Source organism: Contarinia nasturtii, unplaced genomic scaffold (genome assembly GCF_009176525.2).
Source record: "Contarinia nasturtii isolate CC-2019 unplaced genomic scaffold, AAFC_CNas_1.1 Cnas_scaffold_630, whole genome shotgun sequence".
NCBI lineage: Eukaryota > Metazoa > Arthropoda > Insecta > Diptera > Cecidomyiidae > Contarinia > Contarinia nasturtii.
This window is the reverse complement of record NW_022197981.1, coordinates 3,365,647-3,389,013: the sequence shown is the minus strand read 5'-3', so window position 1 is coordinate 3,389,013 and position 23,367 is coordinate 3,365,647. Positions and strand designations below refer to the sequence as shown.

At 34.3% G+C, this 23,367-nt stretch overlaps 1 protein-coding gene across 6 annotated transcripts in view; it reads left to right on the top strand.

The window, feature by feature from the left end:
- LOC116340037 (exostosin-1) overlaps positions 1 to 23,367 on the top strand; it is a 110,499-nt gene that overhangs the window by 82,856 nt on the left and 4,276 nt on the right. For all 6 annotated transcript variants that reach the window (XM_031766191.1, XM_031766189.1, XM_031766186.1 and 3 more), the window contains exons 5-11: positions 5,028 to 5,102; positions 7,148 to 7,274; positions 7,421 to 7,540; positions 21,896 to 22,150; positions 22,352 to 22,639; positions 22,827 to 23,071; positions 23,199 to 23,270. In XM_031766191.1, coding sequence (XP_031622051.1) covers positions 5,028 to 5,102; positions 7,148 to 7,274; positions 7,421 to 7,540; positions 21,896 to 22,150; positions 22,352 to 22,639; positions 22,827 to 23,071; positions 23,199 to 23,270 — 1,182 coding nt within the window. The remainder of the gene's footprint in view (positions 1 to 5,027; positions 5,103 to 7,147; positions 7,275 to 7,420; positions 7,541 to 21,895; positions 22,151 to 22,351; positions 22,640 to 22,826; positions 23,072 to 23,198; positions 23,271 to 23,367) is intronic.

The window sequence follows — 23,367 nt, the reverse complement described above, 5'->3', positions numbered from 1 at the left end:
CAACGCGCTCGCGATACGGCTAATCCCTTGTTAATTTAAGTTAATAAGTTTCAAGTACTCAGACGTTTAAAACGCCCCCGACTCTTTCCTTCTCATTATACCTTGCTGCGAAATATCTTGACATTGCGCCTTAACACTAGTTTCTGCTGTTTTATTTTGCACTTTTCCTCTATTTCGCTAAGATTTGTTTTTTCATGGAATTTGATAAAATAATTCATATAATGGTATTTCCATTTTCATTTCAAGGGAATTCAAGGAGAATGACTGAATTTTCTTCACTTTTGTTCTGAACATGTGAGCGTGCTGCATTTGGAGAAGAAAAAAAAAAAAAAAAAAACAAAAATAATGTTAATACGTTGGCACAGCAATGTCTTAACCATCTTGTGAAATGTTATGTATGTGAAATGGTCCGAGAAGCTCCACAGAAGAAAATTGTTGCAAACATCTCAAATGAAATAATAATAAAAATCAACATAGACATAGGAAAAGCAAACAATTTATAAATTCACTTTTTTTTTCTTCTTCTCTCTTCAATTTCTGTGTTTTTGCTCATTGCTTGCAGTCGCTGTTCACACCACGAGAAATTCATGTCTGCTCCTTCATTAGCATTAATGTTGTGCTGTTTTTTTTTCTCTCTCTTCATTTAGTTGTTCTTTTCGTGTTGCTCTTTTCTTGAAGACGAATAGCGGTGAAAGAGAGACGGAAAAATAAAAACAGTGCCAAGAGATATATGCCTGTGCACAATAATAACAACAACAACATTACTTCGTTTGACTTGGTTTATTTCTCTCATTTCCTGCAAGTGACTTTATAATTATTCGTGGATTCGAGAGTGCAATATAATTCCACTGTTGGATTAATGAAAATTATTGCGGCTGCAGCGATAATATGCTGAATGCACACAACGATGGTGGAGAAAAAAAAACGTACAAATATACACATTATACAAACCAAAAGTGTACAATAAATATTTCGAACGGTATTTGCATTTTAGCGCAACAAAATGCCATGTTTGCCTCTATTCCATTTGAATGAAAAGGATTAAGACAAAAAAAGCCGATTGACCGAAAATTAAAACGAAACATTTTAATTATCACTAAAAAATAATATTGGGAAAGCTTTTTTCAACACATATTTTTGTTTTAGTTGTGGTTCAGAATCAGGAGTTTTTCTCATGCTTAATGTATGAGCGCTTTTGTCCGTTCTTCTTTCGGTGACAGACGGTCAAACACACTCAGTCGCTGGCAAACGTTATCAATTTGAATTGTCGAAATGTCGGATGTGCTTTATGCAATTTGTTAATGAGCTTCTGTACGATATATTTGTCTGTTAAATTAACACATGATCTGTCATGTAAACAGAAATCGGTTCAAGTGCATTTGGCTGTTATAATTTTCGTAATCCGATTTTTTAATTAGAGAATGGAGCGATCAAAATTCACGATAGAAAGCCATAGGTTGATGTCATGCAAACGATCCCATATTCTACCTTCACTGCATATTCACATGCCAAATATGTGTGCACACATATTTTCGTTCGTTTATAGTAGTAAACCAATAATGCCAATCTTGTTTACCTACGGTGTAAATTAAAAAGCGGATAAAATCCGAGCAAAAAAAAATCCTTTTCGGATTACATCACCCAATTGAGCGAATACCGATACCGAATGTATGTCTGTGTGTTTGTACTTCCGCATGCATACACAGCCGGTGTAACACCGGATAAAAACGGTCATGTAAACTGCTGAATACAATTTTTATTCCTTTAACTTTTTTAGTATGCATCCATTGAATTCCGTGCATGTTTTTTTTTCCTTCGACACTTTTTGTCAACCCCCTTCTTCTCTCGCCCTCCTTATCTCATATGTATTTTTCTTTTACGTTGATCGTGTTTCGATTTGGGTGGGTTTTTTTCAGAACCGTAGCAAGGCACAGAAATAAAGAGAAAAAGTGTTTGCATCGTTTTTTTTAATTCATTTATTTATTTTTGATTGGTTAAATTGTATTAAGTGCAAACGTTGTTTTATTTGTTTATGTACCCACTGATTCATTTTGTAAATGTATACGATGCATGTGTACTACTTCTGCACGTATTGAAGAAAGATTTAATTGTAGCATTTTTATAATGAATATACAACACTGTATAAAATGTAAAACTGTAGCGCAGCTGGCGCCACTACGGACGACTATGAAGTTCTAATCAGTTGTTTGCAATTGAGCAAACATTTCCTGACTAGTTGCCGGCAACTTCGTATAGATTACACTGAATTCCGTCGTGGCGCTGGTGTTTTGTCAGTTTTGGCATAATTTCGGTACGTGAATCGTAAAAATTATATTGATATTTCCATTGAAACTTTAAATGACATCAATTACATTGATCATTTTATTTGTCGCTTACAATTTAAAAATTGAAATAATCGAAAACCTCATTTTCAAACATATCACCGGTAAATGGTATTGTATCAATGCTGGTGATGATGATGAATTTCGTGTTTATCAATAACATGATTGCAAATGGTGTGTACCACAGTTTTATTCATTTATTAGATTAACATTTTTGGGCACACTATTAGCTGTTGCTCTCGCTATTTCAATGCGTTATGACCTCATTGTGCAGCTGCTCGGTTTTTATTCTTTTCATTTCCGGTTTTATTGAATCGGTTTCTACTTACCGTTCTCACGATATTTCTCATTTTTTCCCTATTGCTATTTATCCGTCGCTTTTTACGAAGTGAGAACATCCGAAGATTTATGATTTATAAATTTTCCGGACTGTTATATGAGAGAATGAGAGCGAAATGAAGATAGAAAATGCATTAAAAACATGATGAGACAACAAACTCGGACGCCAACCGCCAACATTACACCAATAAAATAGCGAATAAAATAGACACACAGAGAGAAACTATTTTAAAATAAACACAAAGTCGGTGTCGGCAAATAAACTAAACATAACAGCGGTAGCAGTGGCAGCAATGCCATATATTTATGCGTATAAAAATGGTATTTGCATGAATTTTGCTAGTAGAACGGTAATTAAACTGTTATGTCGAGAAGTGAAACAGCATCGTTTGTAAAAAGCACACTAGTGAAAGATATGGTGCGTGTTTGTGGGTATGGTTATACCAGCCGGTGTATATTTGTATGAGATTGGAGACTTTTTTTTGCGAATCTCGCTAATGAGCGCCATCTGATTTTAGTGTGAATTAGATGCAAAAACTGAATTTAATTCTGTAGCATTGAAATGAAAAAGTGAAAAAACAACAACTATAGCACGGCCACACAGAGCTGTACATCTATGCGTGCTGATGCATACATACACATATACGCTTTCTTCATTCTTTCATTCCATTGCTATACGTATCTCACTGGTCAACAGATCTATGTAGCCATGTTACTGTTGTTGTTTTTTTTCTCTTTTTCGATTCAATTCATTGTAACTAAATTGAGTTCAACTATGGAATACAAGATGGCACAGATGAGGGGAATTCGCATTTTGTCTCTTCATAGGCTTAGCCGGTTGGGTTATACAGAGAGTGAAAGAGATGAGTATTAAGCAATCCGATGCTGTGGTTGTCACACATTTGCTTCGTTTACGTGAAAATTGGTGGCATAATTTACATATCTGCTGAAAAAGCAGCTTTCATCCATTTCGAGATGTTCTCTAGCGGGTATCCAGTTACACATGCATGTGTGTCCATCGACCGTATACCATTTTTGTTCTTACAAAAGTTGCACAGGATGATCGAATCGCCTCTTATTACACACACGTTTACATTCATTTTTCTACTTTTGACCAAGTAAAAGCGCCAACCGCCCTCCCCCCAAACAAAAAAGAACGTGATACATGATGAGGAAGAAGCAAAAAGAAAAACTTCGAAACCATAAACACCGATATCGCATATAAGCAGGGATGGAAGATTTCAAGGGTCAAAAATGCAAATGAAATGCAAAATAAGCGAGAATTAAACGGATCCGAACGAAAGCAGATGCACAGAAATGAGTAGTAACAATGGGATATGAGACAACGGCAAAAGAAGAAAAAAACCAGCAAGCAGAGAGAGTAGCCAACAAGAAAAACGATAACAGCACAACGATTTTCACAGGATGCTTGTATTTACGTCGATTCGCAGTCGACATACTTACAACGTAACATTCAGTACTTAATTTTCTCATGTCTTGCATGAACCACTTTGTACATCGAAACCAAACCAGTGCTCTCTCTCTGTTTCTCTGTCACAGAAGATTGTGTACACGAATGCCAGTTCGTTTTTTTACTTCGTTTTCATCCCCATCGTGTTTCGCTGTTTCGCTCATCAATGACATCGACCAAAATGAATACACGATGTAATTTTGCTATTAGAGCGTGTGCTACGGACGGTTAAAATATTAAAACCGTTGCGAAAACCATTTAAAGCGTTTTCGAAAGCCTTGAAACCCTTCTCACTTGTTTGACCATAAGATGCAGACGCGCACAAAATGCAAGAGAAAATCCGATCGAGTTAACTTTTTGCATTGTTACAGAACCGAAATTGCCGCAGCATAATTTTACTCACTGTTAACAACAGAAAAATTAGCCTCGATTTTTTGTGCTATCATGTGGAAAACCATCATGGACAAGAAAATGTGCTTTTGATTTCAAACGCAGACAAAAAGATATGTTCGAATCTACCGAATCCCCGGAAACCGATTACTCATTACATATTATTTATCCACATTACTCTTTCACGACGGAATATTATATCGTTTAATAAAAATTCCACTTGCTACGTTTTTTCTCGCCCTTTTCTCTTTCCAAAAATGTAAAAGGCTGAAAATTCCTTTATTAGACATTAAAATTAATACAGAAAATGTAATGATTCATTATTAATTGAAGCGTTTACAAACCATGAACTACAACGAAAACCATCACAAAGAAAAAAACGCGAACATTTTTTTTTGTATAAGAACAACATATTTAGCTGTAGTACCGTTTTTCTTCTAACATAATAATAATATTTACCTGTTTTTTATTATTCTTTTTTGCAGATACGATTATGAAACGTTGCTATTGAATTCAACGTTTTGCTTGGTGCCTCGCGGACGACGTTTGGGTTCATTCAGGTATACAATTTCATTCTTTAACATTACTGATTGTTTTTCGGTTCAATTTTTCTACGTTGAAATGATGTTTTCATTACTTCGTCAAGTCAATTTACATTATTACCGGTCAATTCAGTTTTTTCAATCGTCTATTAAAAGCAGCCATAGGACACACTCCGATATTTATGTACTTATAAGCACATGGATATGATGATGATGGTGGCGGTTCGGTGGCATGGAATCTGGCTTTCATATTTAAAATATATTTTCGCGTCAACGAAAAAGTTCTCTTGAAACCATTTAATAATGCATCATAATAGATAACATTAAGCCGAGGATAATATGTCGAAAAATACTTTGATAAAGACTTATTAATAAAAGCATTGGCAAAAATGGAAACTTGAGCAAAGCCTCGCAATTTCTCTGCTTCTCGCTCTTTGTCATTATTTTCATTGTTCTCGTTGAGAACGAAATTAGTTTCTCAAGAAGAGCAAAGTTTCTAAATTTCTTCTATTGTGTATATATTTTTTTTATATCAAGAATACATTCCTAAAAATTAAATGAGATTTAGTGTGGCTTTTTTTGATGCTTAACAACGGTTCACTTTTTATGGCCACGAACACGATAATTTTCGCCAAGAATTTCTTTTCCTCGATTTTGTTGTCATTCTATTTTGTTTTTCCTGCGCTGCATACTAAAAAATCACGAACACAATGTTTTAATATAAAGAACATCGAAATATGCAAGTGACATTAATATTGTCGGACATTCAATATGTATTTTGTTAAAACGAGAGACTGAAAGCGAGAGGCTGAGAGATAAAAACATAAATACATTTCGTTTGGTGCCTGCACATGGAATTTAATTAAAACAAATTTAAAGCAGGAACCAAATATCAAACATTCGGTGATGATAACAAAAACATCTACCTCCTTTTGAATGGCACGAACCAAAAATCAAAAATGCATCTGAAAAGCATGCATATAAACACACAGTGGGAGCGAACAAAAGCTGAGTAAAGATGACACTGGGGAAATATTTACGAAGTGAACGTAAAGACAAGACACACAGCACAGTTAAACATGTTAAGCTTTCCCTGAACAGCATTTGCGACATCAGTTCTTATCTGTCATTGTACCGTGTGCGTTTTTTTCTCTCATTCACAAAAAACGCTCTATTTTATCGTCGCGTTCGACTGGTATATTTTTTTCCTTGGCAACTGTACAATAAGTGTTGTGGCGGTTTATCTAGTTTTGCCGTGATTTCTTCCTCTCTTTCTCCTGCTCGATCTCTGTAGTTATATTTTTCCCTCGTGTAATTATGATTATGTCATCGCTTTGACACTGTCATTGTCATTTTATCAAATTGATGTCACTGCAATTCTACGGAATACTGGTCATCTCATTCTTAGTTCTTTCTGACATTCGCTTCACATATACTAGTATGCGTCTTTCTTCTTCGCCTTGTTTCTTTTTCTTCTCTGTCAAACCACATTTGATTCATAGCTGTGCATTTTTTCCCTTCGTTTGCAATTATTATTCCCTTGTTTATGTTTGATATGCACACACAAACACAAGCAAATAATACATCAGATTTCATGAACAGACTCTCAATTAACAGTGAACAGCACACAATATTGATACCAATGGATAAGAGTATTGAGAGGTTTTAGTTATAGTGTGTTACACAACTGTTCATCGTTACTAGTGAGTAAAACGATGGTGTGTGCCACGTTGTCCGCATGCTGCTATGACGATAACAATAAAAATTTGTTACACACACATTTCGTCATTTATTTCGATGGTAATTTAAGCGCCTTTTTAAACATTTCTGCCACATTTTCTTGTACTATGAATTGGGATCTTCGTCTTTTGCTCTCTTTTTGTGTGAAAGAACTTTTGCAACAAATTTCCAATTTCCGAAACAATTTTGCAAAAAAAAGGGGACCAACACAACGTGAACAACTGAAAATGAGTATGAAAATGTGAAAATGTAAAACTTCACGGTTCAATGAAAGATATAATCATTTTTATTAAGGAGTTTTAACTTTTTGTTTTAATTTATAGGTTCCTTGAGGCACTTCAAGCCGGATGTATACCGATATTGCTGTCGAATTCCTGGGCACTTCCATTTGAATCAAAAATCGATTGGAAAATGGCTGCCATTTGGGCTGATGAACGACTTTTGTTACAAGTAAGTTACAATCTTACTCTTCAAAAAAATCTCGTTTGTTTTTTTTTCGCCGCTCTCTTTTAAGTTCATTCGCACAGCATTTTAGTTTTGTTCGCTCAAATAAATTTCAATTAAAAGTAATGACATTCATTTATACAAAAAAATAGGTTCCCGAAATAGTACGATCAATATCAGCGACAAAAATTTTGGCGCTACGACAACAAACGCAAATGTTATGGGAACGCTACTTTGGATCCATCGAAAAGATTGTATTCACAACATTCGAGGTAACTTAAATTATAAAAAATAATAATATTGGCTTGGAAATGAAAAGATTTGCTCTTTTGATTTCTTTGGAATTGTTATGTTCTCCCCTGCCCCTTCCTTTTGGTTTGTTTCTCTATACTTATAGATATTGTAAGACCTTTTTCAATGATGACCATATGGCAATCGTGCTCTTTCTTGTTAGCTTGTTTCGGTGAATTGAATATGTTCATTCCGCATGTTTTACCATCAAAACTTCAATTTGCCCCATTTACAATCGAGAGCAAATAGAATTTTGTACTTGTGCACAACGTTCAATTCCAGAAGGAGAAGAAGAAGAAGAAGAAAGCATACAACAGTCTCGACAGATTGAGAGAACGACACGAAGAGGATACCGAGTGAAAGTCGTATTGCTTTCATTTTAATTGTAAAAGACAGAAAGTGAAAGACATTCATTTAAGCATAGAAATGTCTACATTTCGGTAGATGAAGGCAATCAAATAGCCTCTTCAGAGAAAAAAAAAAACGAGAACTCTTGTGTATTGCTTTGAATTCATGGTCTAACAACATCATTCACTGAACGAGAGCGTGAGAAACCTAATCAGAAAATTGAGCGCCGAACACATACTTTTTTTCCACGTGGAAAACTTGGATAATTTTGATGTGATGAGTTTTCTTTTACTCTGCATTCAGTTGATATGTATTTGCGAGCAAATGAATATCTGACATAAATTGGTGCAAGCATGTTTATTGATTCAATAGAAATAAGTGAGTAGTTCCAGTAGATTTGTGAACAATATTAAATTGGGCCCAGGTCACCTGGAAGTCAACATAAATGTAATGCGGTTACAAAACAGCAAAGTTTTTGAATGATAAAAACAAAAGCAAGTTGATGGCTTGAACAATGAGCTGACAGCGAATGAATGACTGCATAGAAGTTTACATTCGATGTTACATCAAATGGATGGCAAACGGACGGCGAATGGAAAAGGGAGTAAAAGAAAATAAAATAAATGCGGGGTCGACAAGATGATTTGTACAAACTGAAAATCGGCTGGCCTACAAACTTTCCGATTTAATTAGTTATGGCTTCATTGTCGTATTCATTGTTGGGTGCTCTTATTCTGGCCCGTTTGTCAGAAATACATCGACACAATTTCGATTTTGTAATATTCATGTTGATAATATATACGAGGCAAGCAGTACTTGGCAAGAACATAAAATCTGATCATAGTGAATAATTATTGAGAAGTAGTTCTCCCCATTCGTATATTCAAACAATATTCAAACCAAGTATGTGATTTTTGCTCAATTTCAACAGAATTGACCATTTTAATTTATCTAAGATGTTAGTTCCAAAACCAAATGTTAATGGAAGATGAGATTTTTTCCAATCTAATTCTCATAGTAACATCCATAATAATTTTCGGTATTTTATAGCGTTGGTAGCGTTTATTCACCAATGTGAATAATTCCAATTAAAATATTGCAATGAATACAAATGTATATCGTATGTGTGGTGTTGCACCTACCAATCTAATTATTCAGTTAAAATAACTTGGAAGTTGCTAAGTTCATGCAAATCATACCTTCATAAAAGATGCAAAATTCACCATTGCAACACAACTCATGTGCTTTGAATCGATTTAATTTTCTATGTAAGTGTATAGCGTGTTTTTTGGGGCCAAACATATTCTATTTATTTTATGTCGGCCATATGATCTGATAAAATCGTAAGCAATGATTTCAAAACCAATTCCAACCGCTGCATAACACATTTAGATAAATATGTAACCATATATAGCTAGCAAACAAAATGAGAATTAGATGCTACTTGTGTAATTCGTTGCTTTTCGATTATGTGCCAATTGTTGAGAATGAAAAAAAGAAGAAATTTAAACGCAAGAATGCAAAATGTTTGTGGTGTGCTATGTGCTTCTACATGATAACGCTTTGGCTACTTTATGGATGTCAACACTTCAAACACGAGCTATGTTGGTTGAGAAAACTATGGCATAACCAAATAAGAGCATCTGTTGTCTATGTGTGTGTATATATATGCATGTAAGTTTCGAAGTTTGCAAACAGTTTCAGTGGCACAAAATTCAGACAGATTTAAATGAATTTTGAAGTGTTTGGCTTGATATGGAATATTGTTGTTGTCCAATCTGTATCAATATGCGTATGTTTTTGTTTGTGCTTTACTTTTGTTTTGACATTATATGGATACAGCAAAACAGATTTCAAATGATTAGAAGATTACGAGATCCAGTCGGAATCATGCCAATACGTCATATCTCACATCTCTCCCTCACTAAATCTCTCTTTTACCTGACTTTTCTGAGGTACACAAATGAAAACCCACACATACATTTAGATCAGGCGACAAGAGTTAAGTATATGCATTAAGTTTTGATCAAAAGTTTTTCCGAAAAGCGGAGAGAGTTGGAAACAGAGATATTAGTAAAGCATTGAAAGCCTGCATTCAAAATGAGCATAATATGATCATCGTCTTTATTATTTACTCTCCAACATTGCTTCATATGAAACTCTAATTTAATTCAAATGAAACTTAAACTTGGTTTTGCAAACTAAATTTTGAGACTTTGGCATTTAGACCATGGAAAAAACCAATTGTTTGCCTCACTACTGATTATCCTCTATTACTGAACGCATATCATTACTTTGCAGAAAAGTAACATGCATGAGTGCAGACCGAGATGCCATTTCGTCACTGTTAGTAAAATTCATCGAAATTTAACAAATGCCATGTGAATTTTCATTTCTATATATTATTCACGCTAAACTAAAATCAAATAATTTGACCAATTTTCTTGGAAGAAAACTGAGCAGAAAACTAAAAAGTGTTGAGCAAACTTCTGCATTTCGAACCAGTTTCCACGTGGGATTACAAGCATCAGTTCATTTCCATTAAGTTAAGTGCATTTTCGTTTGAAAGTGCCTTGGCATGCTCTGCGAACATTCGATATATGCAAATGTTGATGCGTGTTCACAACAACTCGGAAAATGGAATGCGTACGACACACAAATCATGAAATTCGAATTCTATAGACTAAATAACGGAGCAAGTAAAAGAGAGAGAATAAGACTGCCGGGAGATATTAAGTTCGGTTGGAAGTGGTTTTGTGGAACTCCTATTGTTTAACAACTACATTCAAATCTCATTTTAATGATAAAGTTTTGTTGATCTTCGTCTTTTTCAATTTTTGCGTTGACAAATTATTTTTCTAATACTGAAACTACACAATCATTTCTGGCAGACAAGTTTCAAAGCGTAGACTCATTGTGTAATCGTAATGCAGCATACACGGGAATGACATGTTTATGAGAGGAACGGCGGCGTACCAAACTGTAATGCCACCTAGGCATACTTGCCTTGAACCATAACATTTATATTGACGATCTCACATTTGTGTGATTTTATTAATAGAGATTGAAACAATTAAAATTTTTAATCCGAAAAAAAATGTGTCGCCAACATTTTACACTGCGTGCCATTCCCGTGGCAGCATAGCATCTATATTTTTATATTAATATGGAAAGAAATTTTTTTTTCAGATTTGAAACTTATAGTATAGATATTGAGAAATTATCAACAAGACAGCGTCACAACTTAGAGCACAATGTACATAATTGCTTAAGTCAACGTAGAGAATATGTCAGTAGTTCCAAAAAGAGCCATCGTATTCAACGGCACTTACGGAACAGCCATTTTCAAATATATGTTAAACTATACTACACAATTTATAGTTGCTTATGACTGAGTTGTTTAATATTCGTTTTTGTTGTCACCTGTCAAATGGATGGGATTTTACATGGGATTTGTTACAAAATCGTTTCTATTACACATAATGCTAGACATTTTGTTGTTATTGTTAGCTCCATAATTTGGTAGATTATGTCTCGCGTAAAGAATAATGTGTACAACGGCGACGCCAACCGCACCTCTGAATAAGGTTAGACAAACGATTTTCTTTTGTGATTCAAACATAGAATAAACCATCTTAAATGATGCATTCAAGCAACGCATATACTTTTTCGATACTCGGGTTGTGGTTGATGGTTGATGCTGCCATTATTGTTGTTTCTCATATTTTCCCATATAGTCTGCGTGGATGGATTTTCTGTCACATGGCTGAAAAATTATATTACTCAAAATTCACCTCATGCTTTCATATTCGAATTAGCTTCAATGTGCGCTCGATGATGATGATTCAGCCAATATTTTAATGTCACGTCAAAAATCCAATGCACGTCTTGAGCTACATTTTTTTTAGTGTACAAGCTTTTGTGCTTACATTCGCCTAACAGTACATACACGCATCGAAAACAACAAGATTTACTCTGCAGATCACGCTTGCCGAACTTTTGTGTTGGAACAACAAAGCTGGTGTCGGTCGATCGAAAAACACTTATTGATTGTAATTTTATTTTCTTAATGGCATTAATATCTCCGTGAGATTGCACATTTCAATCTTGTGCTTTTTATCGGAATCGTTCTTATTCTATTTACCTCTGACACCATTTTTCGCTTTTTTTTTAACGTAAACAACGATGGATCATTTTTATTAAATGGCGAATTTCTTTTAAAAACTTATCGAAAATCGATTTTCTCTTACTTTTTTTTTCAAGAAAATTTAAAAACTCACTCTTTTGACAGCTTCAAGTAACCGCCTGACGGTTGTTTTGTGAACCACATCGCTTTACATGTAAACAGCTTTCGCATGTGCTTGCACCTCAGCGTCATACATATCGATGTTGGAATAATTCACTCGGCAACTGTCAGTGGCAGCAGTGTGCCAGATTTGTGAAGACACAATATTAAAGTATAGGCGCATAAGATGTGTGATTTTAAAGAAACAAATATCAGTTGTCATAATAATTAATAATTGAATAGGCGTTATTCCATCAATTTCATCGTTGTTTGCATTTCGTTAAAAAGCAAACAAACAATGTATTTGCTGATGTTTTCCATTACAAAAGAAAAATGTCTAATGGCTCAATTGTCAAAAAAGAAGTTGTTGCACTTTTAAGTAAATTAAAAGTATGTTTTACTCGTTCTAGTTTATTGGCTGCATTTTAGTTATTAATATAGTTTTTGTTCATCGTCTGCATTTTCTTCGTACACCATTCCCTGTACTCATTTCTCACGAATGACGTGAATAGTTCCGCATGGTTTGTAAGCCGATCGAAAAGATGGATAAATCGGAATATTCTGTCGAGTAACGAAAACTTATTGGAATAATATATCATCACTTTTGTGAGTTCTTCTTTTTTCGCCGAAAATGAAAGCGACGACGACGAATGCAACCACGTTGTAGAAGAAATCAAACGAAGACGAGAGAAAGAGATTGAAAAAGAGATTGGTGTGAGAGGCGCGCATTTTGTATAAAATCAAGTTAACGAAAAGCATTAGTCAAGTTAACGTATCGTTTGCACTAAAACATCATAATAATCCTATAAAATTATTCGAAAAGTTTCTTGAGACATCGAAATGCATGTACATGTATACTTTTGTAATATAGAGTGGGACATACAAAATATCCTGAAGGTGGTGGAAAAATGTTGATGGTGTGATGTGTTTGAAGACCACACGACGCCAAATCTATCAAAAAGTGGTGTTTTAAGATTGGCTTGTAAGGTTCGAAGTGAGGGGTCAATTTTCAGCCAAATAGAAGAATTTTAGCCAACACCACCCAACTAAAGTGGTTTTAAAAATGCTGTGTATTTCATAACAATATAAATTTATGGGATGAAGCGACTTTGTGAACTAAAAAAATGTGCATGCATGTGTATTTAACTGAAAAGTTTTCATACACTTTCGGCACCGTCGATTCTATTTGGTTAACATCATCGAGATTATTTATGTTTGAGTATTCGCCATGAAAAGAGTTTCTTTTTATCTACCTATCTCACTTACTTGCTCACATACCAATTTATATAACATATTTAATGCATTTCACTTCATGTAAATGTTTGTTCATCTATATTTTTACTTTTCCGCACACACCACTGTGTGCTGTAAAGTATTGTAATCACCCCAACATTTATGGCTAAAGAGTTTCAAGTCTAGAGAATCACAGAGCAACTGTTGTTTGCCCATTTTAATGCCAGGATGTGCTACACTATATGCAAACATTTTATTAGCAGGATAACTTTTCCGAAACTTTTGAGAAATTTCGATACAAGTTAAGGCTACCACCCATACAAAAATCGAAAATTTTGTTTGGGCCAAAAATCGAAAATTTTATATGGGGATACCATTATTTTTCTGGTATCAAACTGATAACCTCTCAAGAAATTTTCTTTTTGATGCATTTCTAAACAAAAGTGTCATCAAAAGGAGACAAAATACACATATATTGCGTATATTCTTTAAATTGGACAAAAAAAACTTTATTTCTCTCGAAAATTATAATTTGGTAGTTATTTAATCAATAGTACACTAAAGCATATTCAATATCTTTCGGGAAATAAATCTTCGGTAAAGAACGAAATTTGGATAAATTGCGGAAAAGTAAGACTTACGGTTGTAAGTTTCATTTTACATTTTGTTGTTTTTGTTGTTTGTCGCTTAACGAAAAGTGTTGTTCATAATTTTGCACAAGTTATGCAAAAAAGTTTGACTCGACTTTATTTTTACTGTGCAACCATTTGCAGTCTCATAAAATGTTTTAAATTTGTGACTTCGGCCGAAGAGATAAAGAAAGTGAATATGTGATGATGAAACAGAAATGGTAATAAGCATGAATACACAGCGAATAAATATCTCGGATTGCTGAAGCAACTGAAGCAGAAATAAAGTGGTTAAGTGAATGTCTTTGGCAAAACTTTAAAATAAACGCATAAAGATTCATTGCAATTCATCAATCAGCTCTGGTAGGAAATGAAATCCCTTAATTGATTAAATGAATGCTGGCACATGTTTACAATGAGAGCGAAAGAGAGGGAAAAGCAAAAGAGGGAAATTTAGAAAGATCAAAGTAATGTCTGTTCTTTTAAAGTTTTCAATTCGTTTCGGATCTTATACATTCATACAAACACAAAATACAATTTCAAATTAAATCACTCTAATAACCAGTGGAGAACTTAACTGAAAAATATTGTAGTTGATACTTATTTGCTGTGCAACAAAAAAACCTCAAAAATGGTGCGGCGCACAAAATGTAATAAGCAAACGATGATAATTGGAAAACAAAAGTAATTTATCAAATTATAATTTGTTTACGAGTTAAGATTGTGATTCGGCACCACAAGAACCTACTCAGAACTGCTCGGAACGCAATATAGTTTGTGTTTTTAACGTCGGCTTGTGTCTTACGCAATGCATTTCGATCATTCAGTGGAAATGAATTCAATCGAAAGAGACAGAAATGGATAGAGAAATAAAGGAAATGAGACAGATAGAGATGTTGACGATGATGCCAAGATGGAGAAAAATAGCAGCAAAACTTATTCCTTCGGTCATGAATTTAAAGAGATTTTCTTGAGTCTTGTGCAGCACAGCATCTAATGTCATTCCATGCATAATAATGGCTACATGGCAAAAACTGTTTATTTGATGTTCATAATTAATTCAATTCACAAAGGTAAAGCTAGAAAGATAATCTTATAATAAAAATTGCTTATTCGCGCGCTTACTCCTTCTCGTTTGCTTGTGTTGCGATTTTTAAGAAAAAAGACACGCACTCATACAATGAAGAGAAAAAATGAACAAAACGAAAAGAAAAGAAAAGAAAATGTTAATGAATGGCAAGGATCTTCGCTTCATCTGTGTTGTTGACTGTCGTGAATTGCGTGAAGTCCTACACTTCCTGATTTGACTTGATAAGCAACCAATTTCAGTTTGCTACTTCGTTTCCACTCATTTGAAAAAGATATAGTTTGATTGTGGCCTGTAATTTACGGTACATCGAATTGAATTGCTTTTCATGTTCAATTTTATTTGATTTTGTATGCTTACATTTTCATATAATGAACATGAAACAAACGAATTGCGAATGGAAATGCGAACACATGATGACAATGCAATAACAATGCAATACTTTCATTTTCCATTAAAAGATTTATATGATTGAACCATTCGATCGTTATCGAAGTGCGCGTCCAAATTTTAATCTTGTTTTTACACAGAGCATAGAAAACAAATGACAAATTAATTATGGAAATCAAAATTGCGAAACATTAAAATCAGTGAATATACCGAGACACATAATAATTGCACACAAAATGAAATTGCAAATAAAAAGTGCATCTTTATCGAAAAGTTCGCTTCATTCAGTTCGGTACCGTAATGCTGAAGTGCAATGGGAAAATACGTGTGTGCATTTATATATTTAAAAGGAAATAAAAGCGAGAAAATAACGAAGATAAAAAGGAGAAAAGAGGAACGGAAAAGGGCACAAGAACGAAAATCGTTTTAGTAAAAACGACGAAGCGAAAAGGAAAAAAAAAAGAAATGCAGTTAGTGCGTGTTCCGTATCATCGAAGTTGAATTCTTCTCAATTTGCATTAATTATATACGGAAAACTTGACACTGCGGAAATAAACTAATAAAACTTTTCAATTCCCATACATACGAGAGAGCTTATACTCACAAACACACACACACACACTTGATCATTGTGGAAAATAAGAAGTATACAAGTTGAAAAGCAAAAAGATAGATATGGAAGTGAGTTGTCGAGTCGTAATGATGCCAGCATTGTTAGACGATACGCATTATCATATACATTCAATATTAAATTAAAACCAAATGGACACACAGAATTAAAGAGAGAGAAAGAAAGAGACAGAGAGACAAATGTATAGAAAACCTTTTTAAATCACATTGTTTAAGCGACATTTTTAACACAATTATCATTTTCTTGTTTTCAATTATGCAACAGAGTTCTTTCTCGCTCTTTCTCTCTCTCTCTCTCTCTCTCTCTCTCTCTCTATGTGTGTGTCGTCGCTCTGTCACTTCGCTTGTTTGCCTTTGTGTGATGCACTCTTTTGCAAATTGCTTGAAATAAAATTATGCATCCGACTGCATTCTGAATTCACATCTATGTGCATTGGCAGTGCAATTGCATTAATCAAAGTTCGGGATTTCCTTGTCATTCTCAATGAACATTAAATCCGTGAACGGATTCGAAGAATTTTCATTTTAAAAACACCTTTAAGCTCTTTGTCGCTCTTTGTACACGTCTTATTCAATTTATAATAAGCGTTAAATTCATTGGTTCCATTGGCATCGTCAATACACAATCCGCCAACAGTTGAATTATAAAATGAGCAAAATAGAATGAAATGCAAAGAAATTTCATCATTTTTTTGGAATTCAATACCAAATCATTTGAAAGAAGTTTGCTTGAGTGACTTAAAGTGGATTTTCGTGCAAATTTATGGCATTATCTCTAAATGGTAAACGAAAAATTTGATCTAAGCGTCTATCGTTCATGCTACTTTCTGTGTACACAAACTGACACTCGAAAATGAAACATTTTAACACAAACCGATAAGTTCACCGTGAATTTCACTTCATTGAAAGCTATTAGCTGGTTGATAGAGTAAAAGGCGAGACAGCCCGAAACAGTACTTAATCTTTGAAATAGAGTTCTAAACCAAATATACAATATTCCATTGTACATTTTGACTTTATTTGTGGATACGGTAAAATATTTGGAAAGCGCTTCAAACATATCGGTAAACATTGAATTGAACACTATGAACGATTCAACAATATACACACTCATCCAGCCACAAATTTCAAATAATTCGCTCAGTCGATGAAATGAAAATGTCGAATAATTACCAAAGATTAGCTGTCCTTCAATAGTATATATTTACGTTTATTTTGTATATGAAATTACGGTGCAATAGAATTGATGAATAATGATGTGTGTATTATAGTCTGATAATCTCAATATCGATGAATATTTTTCATTTTTAGTTTTAATTTTTTTTGGAATTTCAAGACTTGCCCATACGGAACGATATTTCGAAGAAGTTTATGATGATTGCATGACTATTTGAAATTTATCTTTGAGAATATTTCATTGAGTCAGTGTCGAAAAATGTACAATTTGTATTCGAAAATGTCGTTACGGATACAGGTGCTCACTTTCTGCAAAAGAGTTTCCTGACAAATGGCTTAGATTCGCATGCGAATGTACATAATTAAAAAGAGCCATCAATCAACATTTTCACTTTGGCGGTGTATTATTGGAGTTTTTGTTTCAATAAATTAAGCTCCGATAAATCGGAGACTATACACATTGAACAAGCACCCATTGACGTAAACACAAAGAGAGATACGATGGATGATACATATTAAATAGTTGCGCGATGTTTCAATTCATCCATCCATGGAACCTAATCACACTTATATCCCAAATACATCAATCAACATTTTTGTAGTGTTCGACCATACAGCTAAGTCATGGGCACTAGCTCAGCCATCTGTATATATATATATATCAAATGAGCAAATTTGCTTAGCTAGCAACAATAATAACAGTATATACCCTCTTCTTTGACGGTCAATCTTTTTGCTTATATAATTGAATGCATATTTATACTACTTGAATATTGCACTATACAATTCCTTAGGCTATACATGTCGCTTTCTTTCTATCGCTCGTTCGTTCGTTCGTTCGATTTCAATTTTCTTGCTTTTTCGATCCCTTTGGGAAGACGCAATCATTTATTTGAAATATAATTCCATTTTAAAATATAAGTCATAAGCAAATTATATATAGAAATATAAAATTTAATTTAAGTTTCAAGATTCAAATTGGAAATTATAGTGAATGGAGAAAACGAGTCTCGATCTGAAATCGTGGCATAAGTTACCCTCCTTCAAACGAACAATTGCGAGCAATAACCGATTGGAATGTTGTAAATTATATCAATATATGTAAAACTTTGTGTATTTGATTTAAAGCTACCAACCGATTTGGCACGATTTTTAAACGTCCACTTTAGAAAATATGCATATTTGAAATGGGGAAAAAAGTCTGCTTTGGCATTTGATGAATTTCAACAATATAGTGCCCGAAAAAAAAGTATGTTGCGTTCAATCAAACAAAAGACCCAAGTCAGTGCGCCCAGCCCGCATCAGACCAAATGGATTTCAAACTTCTCAAGCGCATTTTTTCATAAATTCAATCGATATTGTATTCCGATTTCATTTCATTCGGAGATAGCGATGAATGTTTCCCTTTTTTATTCGAAATGAAATCGAAGGAAAAGCGGGAGCAACAAAACAAAGAAATAATAAGAAAATACGTAAAGAAAACAAATAAAATGTGCCTTACACACACTAAACATCCACTCGGTATTTTGAATGAACAGAATTGTACATTGTTGTTTATCAATTTTGTTGTAATAACGAACTTTCATTTCATATATGCCATGAATATATTTCATCTTGTTGTTTGACTTTTTTTTATCTTGACTCGTTTCTCATCTCATTTTTTATTCTTGCATTAAAATATTGACTTTGATTGTCGTGCTTGGTAAATGGTATCATTCAAAAGAATTTGAATCGCATTTATTGGATCTTTTCACGTAGTATAAACAAATCGATAATATATAGAAAAAGAAATGGAAAAAATCGACAATAGTGGCACACACAAAAAAATAAGAAACAGAAGAAAATCGCTTCGTCGTCATTTCTGCTCGACTTAATATTTCATCATATCGTTTTTCTTTGAATGTATCAGGCCCATATTACAGTATTTATCCCATAGTGAAATGAAATCATTAAACGAACTGTATCATCCCCATTGAAGTTCAGTTTTTATGAGCTGAGAAATGTGTGCATTATGTCGCACAATGAATGAGCGAACAGCCAAGCGAGAATATGTTAGGCATACAACACAGATAGAATATGGTGGGCATTAAGTGAGAGTGAGTGTTGAATGTTAGTTGAAAGTTAGTTTACACAGAATAAATGCTGATTCACATGCACACTGGATTTGTTTTGTCACTTGCATGCGATTTCTATAAGAGATAAGAAGGTAATAGTCGTCACTTTCTCCGTCTCTCTCTCTCTCTCTCTCTCTCTCAGTGTCACTCTTCATTCCCAAACACCATTTTGGAACATTAAATGTGCCTGTTTCACATGTGCCCAAAGCATAACCGGATCATCAATTGCTCTTTGGCCCAATAAATGTTAAAATCGTGCAGCAAACGAATAAAAAAATGTATAACCATAAAATTTGTAAGCCGAAAAACTTTGTGACGTAAAAATAAAATCATAAAGAAGTAAAAAGAGAATGGACAACAAAAAATACGAACAAATATACGCACGAAATGATGATTGTACAGTGGTGGCACCAAAGTTTGATCAATTTCATGATACTTTGAATTCCCAATGGACGTGTGCACAGTTCGCCAAAGATATGTTTAACAACGAAAAACGCTTTCTGAACTATGTGTATATGTATTATGTAAAAGTTGTTGGTACTGCTGCCATTTTTACTGTGTGCCGTGTCATTTTGTAAGAGTTATAACGTGGCTTCTGACAAGTAGAATGAGCCGAAAGCTCACTTTCTTGAGCGCACATAAACTCATATTTATTGCCGCACTTAATTTATTTGGCTGAAGGAAAGCCCAACTTGTGGGCGGCAACCAATGCCTCAATTTTAGCTCATAGTATTAGTTTCAACACCGCATAAAATATGCAGTATTCATTCATTAGTTCAATGACTTATTTTCCCTTCGTATAATTTTTTTTTGTTAAACAGCCGAAAATCCGATGTATGCTATTATATCAATGAGAGCGGCTGATCGATTCGAGATAAAAACCACTCTCTGCATAAAAAATTAACCAAACTAATAACTTATTAACGGATAAACGATTGGTTGATAAACGAGCAATCGACTAGACAAAAAAAGGTTCATGGCATAGTGCATATGAGTGCGTGAGAGAGAAAGCGAAAGAGAAGAAGAAAGAGTTGCATGCCACGTGAAAATAAGAAACATTGCATGCTGAATCAAACAAATAACATTGATGCCTGCTACCAAGGCCCAAATAAAACAATCATTAATCACTTTGTAATAACAAACCAATTTCCTACCCATAAACAGTTATGTGTTCATTATGAGGCAGTTGCCATCGTCGTCTTCATGCATCGGCCAAATGCTGTTCGAATAAAATTCGTAACGAATGAACGAATGGACAAAATGAATTTTGTTTTGAATGGATGGGAGGGCAAAGGGGAGAACGGTTGCAAGATGAAACGCTGACGGCAGTCAAAACACGCAACAAGCAAACGAATCATAGTATTACCGCCCTTGCATTTGCTGCTCCAACATTGAAAATGAATGAGATAAAATTCGGACGAAGTTTCATTATTAGTCCAAGTAGATAAATTAAACACACTTTCGATCCTTCACCTGGACCAAAAAGCTTAGCACCGCATACAAAAACACACTTCATGTCGATACGATATGTGGGAAACTCGTTACGAATTACAACGAATGAAACGAAATGTAAATTCGAGACATTATAAATAATGGATATGAAATTGCAATTGGACCTGAATGCCATAATATAGATCGTTCTAATATTGAACTTGGAACAGTCGATTTTCTATTACATACATTCATTGTCGATTCAGAATATCCAGAAACGTCGTCGTCGCCATCGTCATTCATGCACAATTGTTGATTCAGCCATCGTGTGTATGTAATTTATACCCTAGCCCTTTTATGCTCGCATTGATATACAACTTTCTTTCTCTTTCACCCGCCCTCTCTATCTCTCTCTCACTCTCTGTGTTGTGTGTGTGTGTGTCTCTACCTCCGTCTATTTAATTCTGTTTTCTTCTTCCTATCTGGTGGCGATGGCCTTTTTGTTTTTGAGTCAATGTATAAATGCAAATGTTTTGTGCTATTGAATCCATTTTCCATTACTAACTATGGAGATTGGTTGGCGGATGTTTATGTGCAAGTGCATGAAATTCCATTTGAATTGTCCCATTCATTTGCTTTTTTTTTTCATTTTCATCCCTCTCCTGTCGTTGTCGCCAATGCCGATGGAGTCGTCGTTGTGGCAGCGACATATGACAAAGTATGGCATGTGTGTGTATTTTCAAAGCACGGAATGCTTCACCATGAGAGTACACTTAATTCGGTCTACTTGAAAATCGTTTGCAACTTCAGCAGGTCTTTCTCATGCAGTCACCCATTTGATGCACACATTCAGAATTTCAGTTTTTTTGTTTTCAAAATGTGGCTTTTTCTTTCCAATTTACTGTGTCTGTTCTCTATTTTTTGCTTTCTTTTCATCACACTCCACCTTGCCAATTGTTGTTAGCTTCATTGTTTTTACGCTTCTCATCTTTTTGCGTTTCTTTTTTTTTTAGATAATACGCGAACGCTTACCTGACTATCCGCTACGAAATGGATTAATTTGGAATAATGCACCTGGTGCATTGCTAACAATACCAACATTTGCTGATTCGTCAGTAAAAATGCCATTTTTATTGGACATTTTGAATAAGGAACCAGGCCATAATTTTACAGCGGTGATATTTGTACAAATTGGTGTTACATTAACACCAAGCTCTGCACTTTATCGTCTAGTCAAAACAATAACACGAAGTCAATACGTAGCTAGAGTAAGTATTTATTTGTGTTTTACGTCTTTTTTGTTTCATTGTTCTATTTATTGTGTTCTGAAATAGTGCACACCACTGAAATAAAACAATTGACAAATATGTGAACGTGGACGGAAAATTCACTTGAATAAGAATTTCCAAACTTGAATTTCGAATAATTTCCATTATTCGTCTCTTCTTGTTCATTTTTTTTTTTGGTAGATTATAATTTTATGGGCATCGGATCGACCGATACCGTCAAAAAAGCGATGGCCAAACACCGGTGCCATACCAATGCACATTATATCATCGATTGGTAACGATGAACGACCAACAATTTCGCATCGATTCTATCCGCATAAGTTTATCGATACCGATGCAATCTTGTCATTAGATGAAGATGCTATACTAAATACAGACGAATTGGACTTTGCCTATCGTGTGTGGCGTGACTTTCCCGATCGCATCATTGGCTATCCAGCTCGTGCACACTTCTGGGATGATTCCAAGGTAAAACATTGTACAGACTATAAAAATGGTGGAAAAAAAAAACCAGTCGCTACTGTGAAAATTCAATTTGCCATTTTCGATTCATTTTTTTTTTTTCATTTACTTTTCATTTAATATTCAATTTCCCATTTAAACATTTGATTGATACCCATTTCAACTTTTCCATTTTTCTTTCGATAAATTGCAGAATGCTTGGGGTTACACATCGAAATGGACGAATTACTATTCAATTGTACTAACGGGTGCTGCATTTTATCATCAATACTATAACTATGTGTACACAAATTGGTTGCCATTGTTATTATTGAAAACGGTACAACAATCATCGAATTGCGAAGACATTCTCATGAATTTTTTGATATCGCATGTTACACGAAAAGCACCCATTAAAGTCACTCAACGAAAAGGCTACAAAGACCGTGAAAGCGGAAGGTGCGAAACAAAATGAATAACTATTATGCTATCATTATTTTAGTTAACAAAAACAAATTTTAATCGCCAAAGTGAATATTCATGGTTTTAGTTTAATTTTTTATTCGTGTCTTGTTCTTATTTACAGAAGTCCATGGAATGATCCTGATCATTTTATACAACGACAAAGTTGCTTAAATACATTCGCTGCAGTTTTTGGGTAAGTTTTTTAGCATGTTTTTTTTTTTTCGTTTAATCATTGCTTTCGTAACGTGGATTCATCATGTTCTCTCTAAATCATACATCACACGTACATT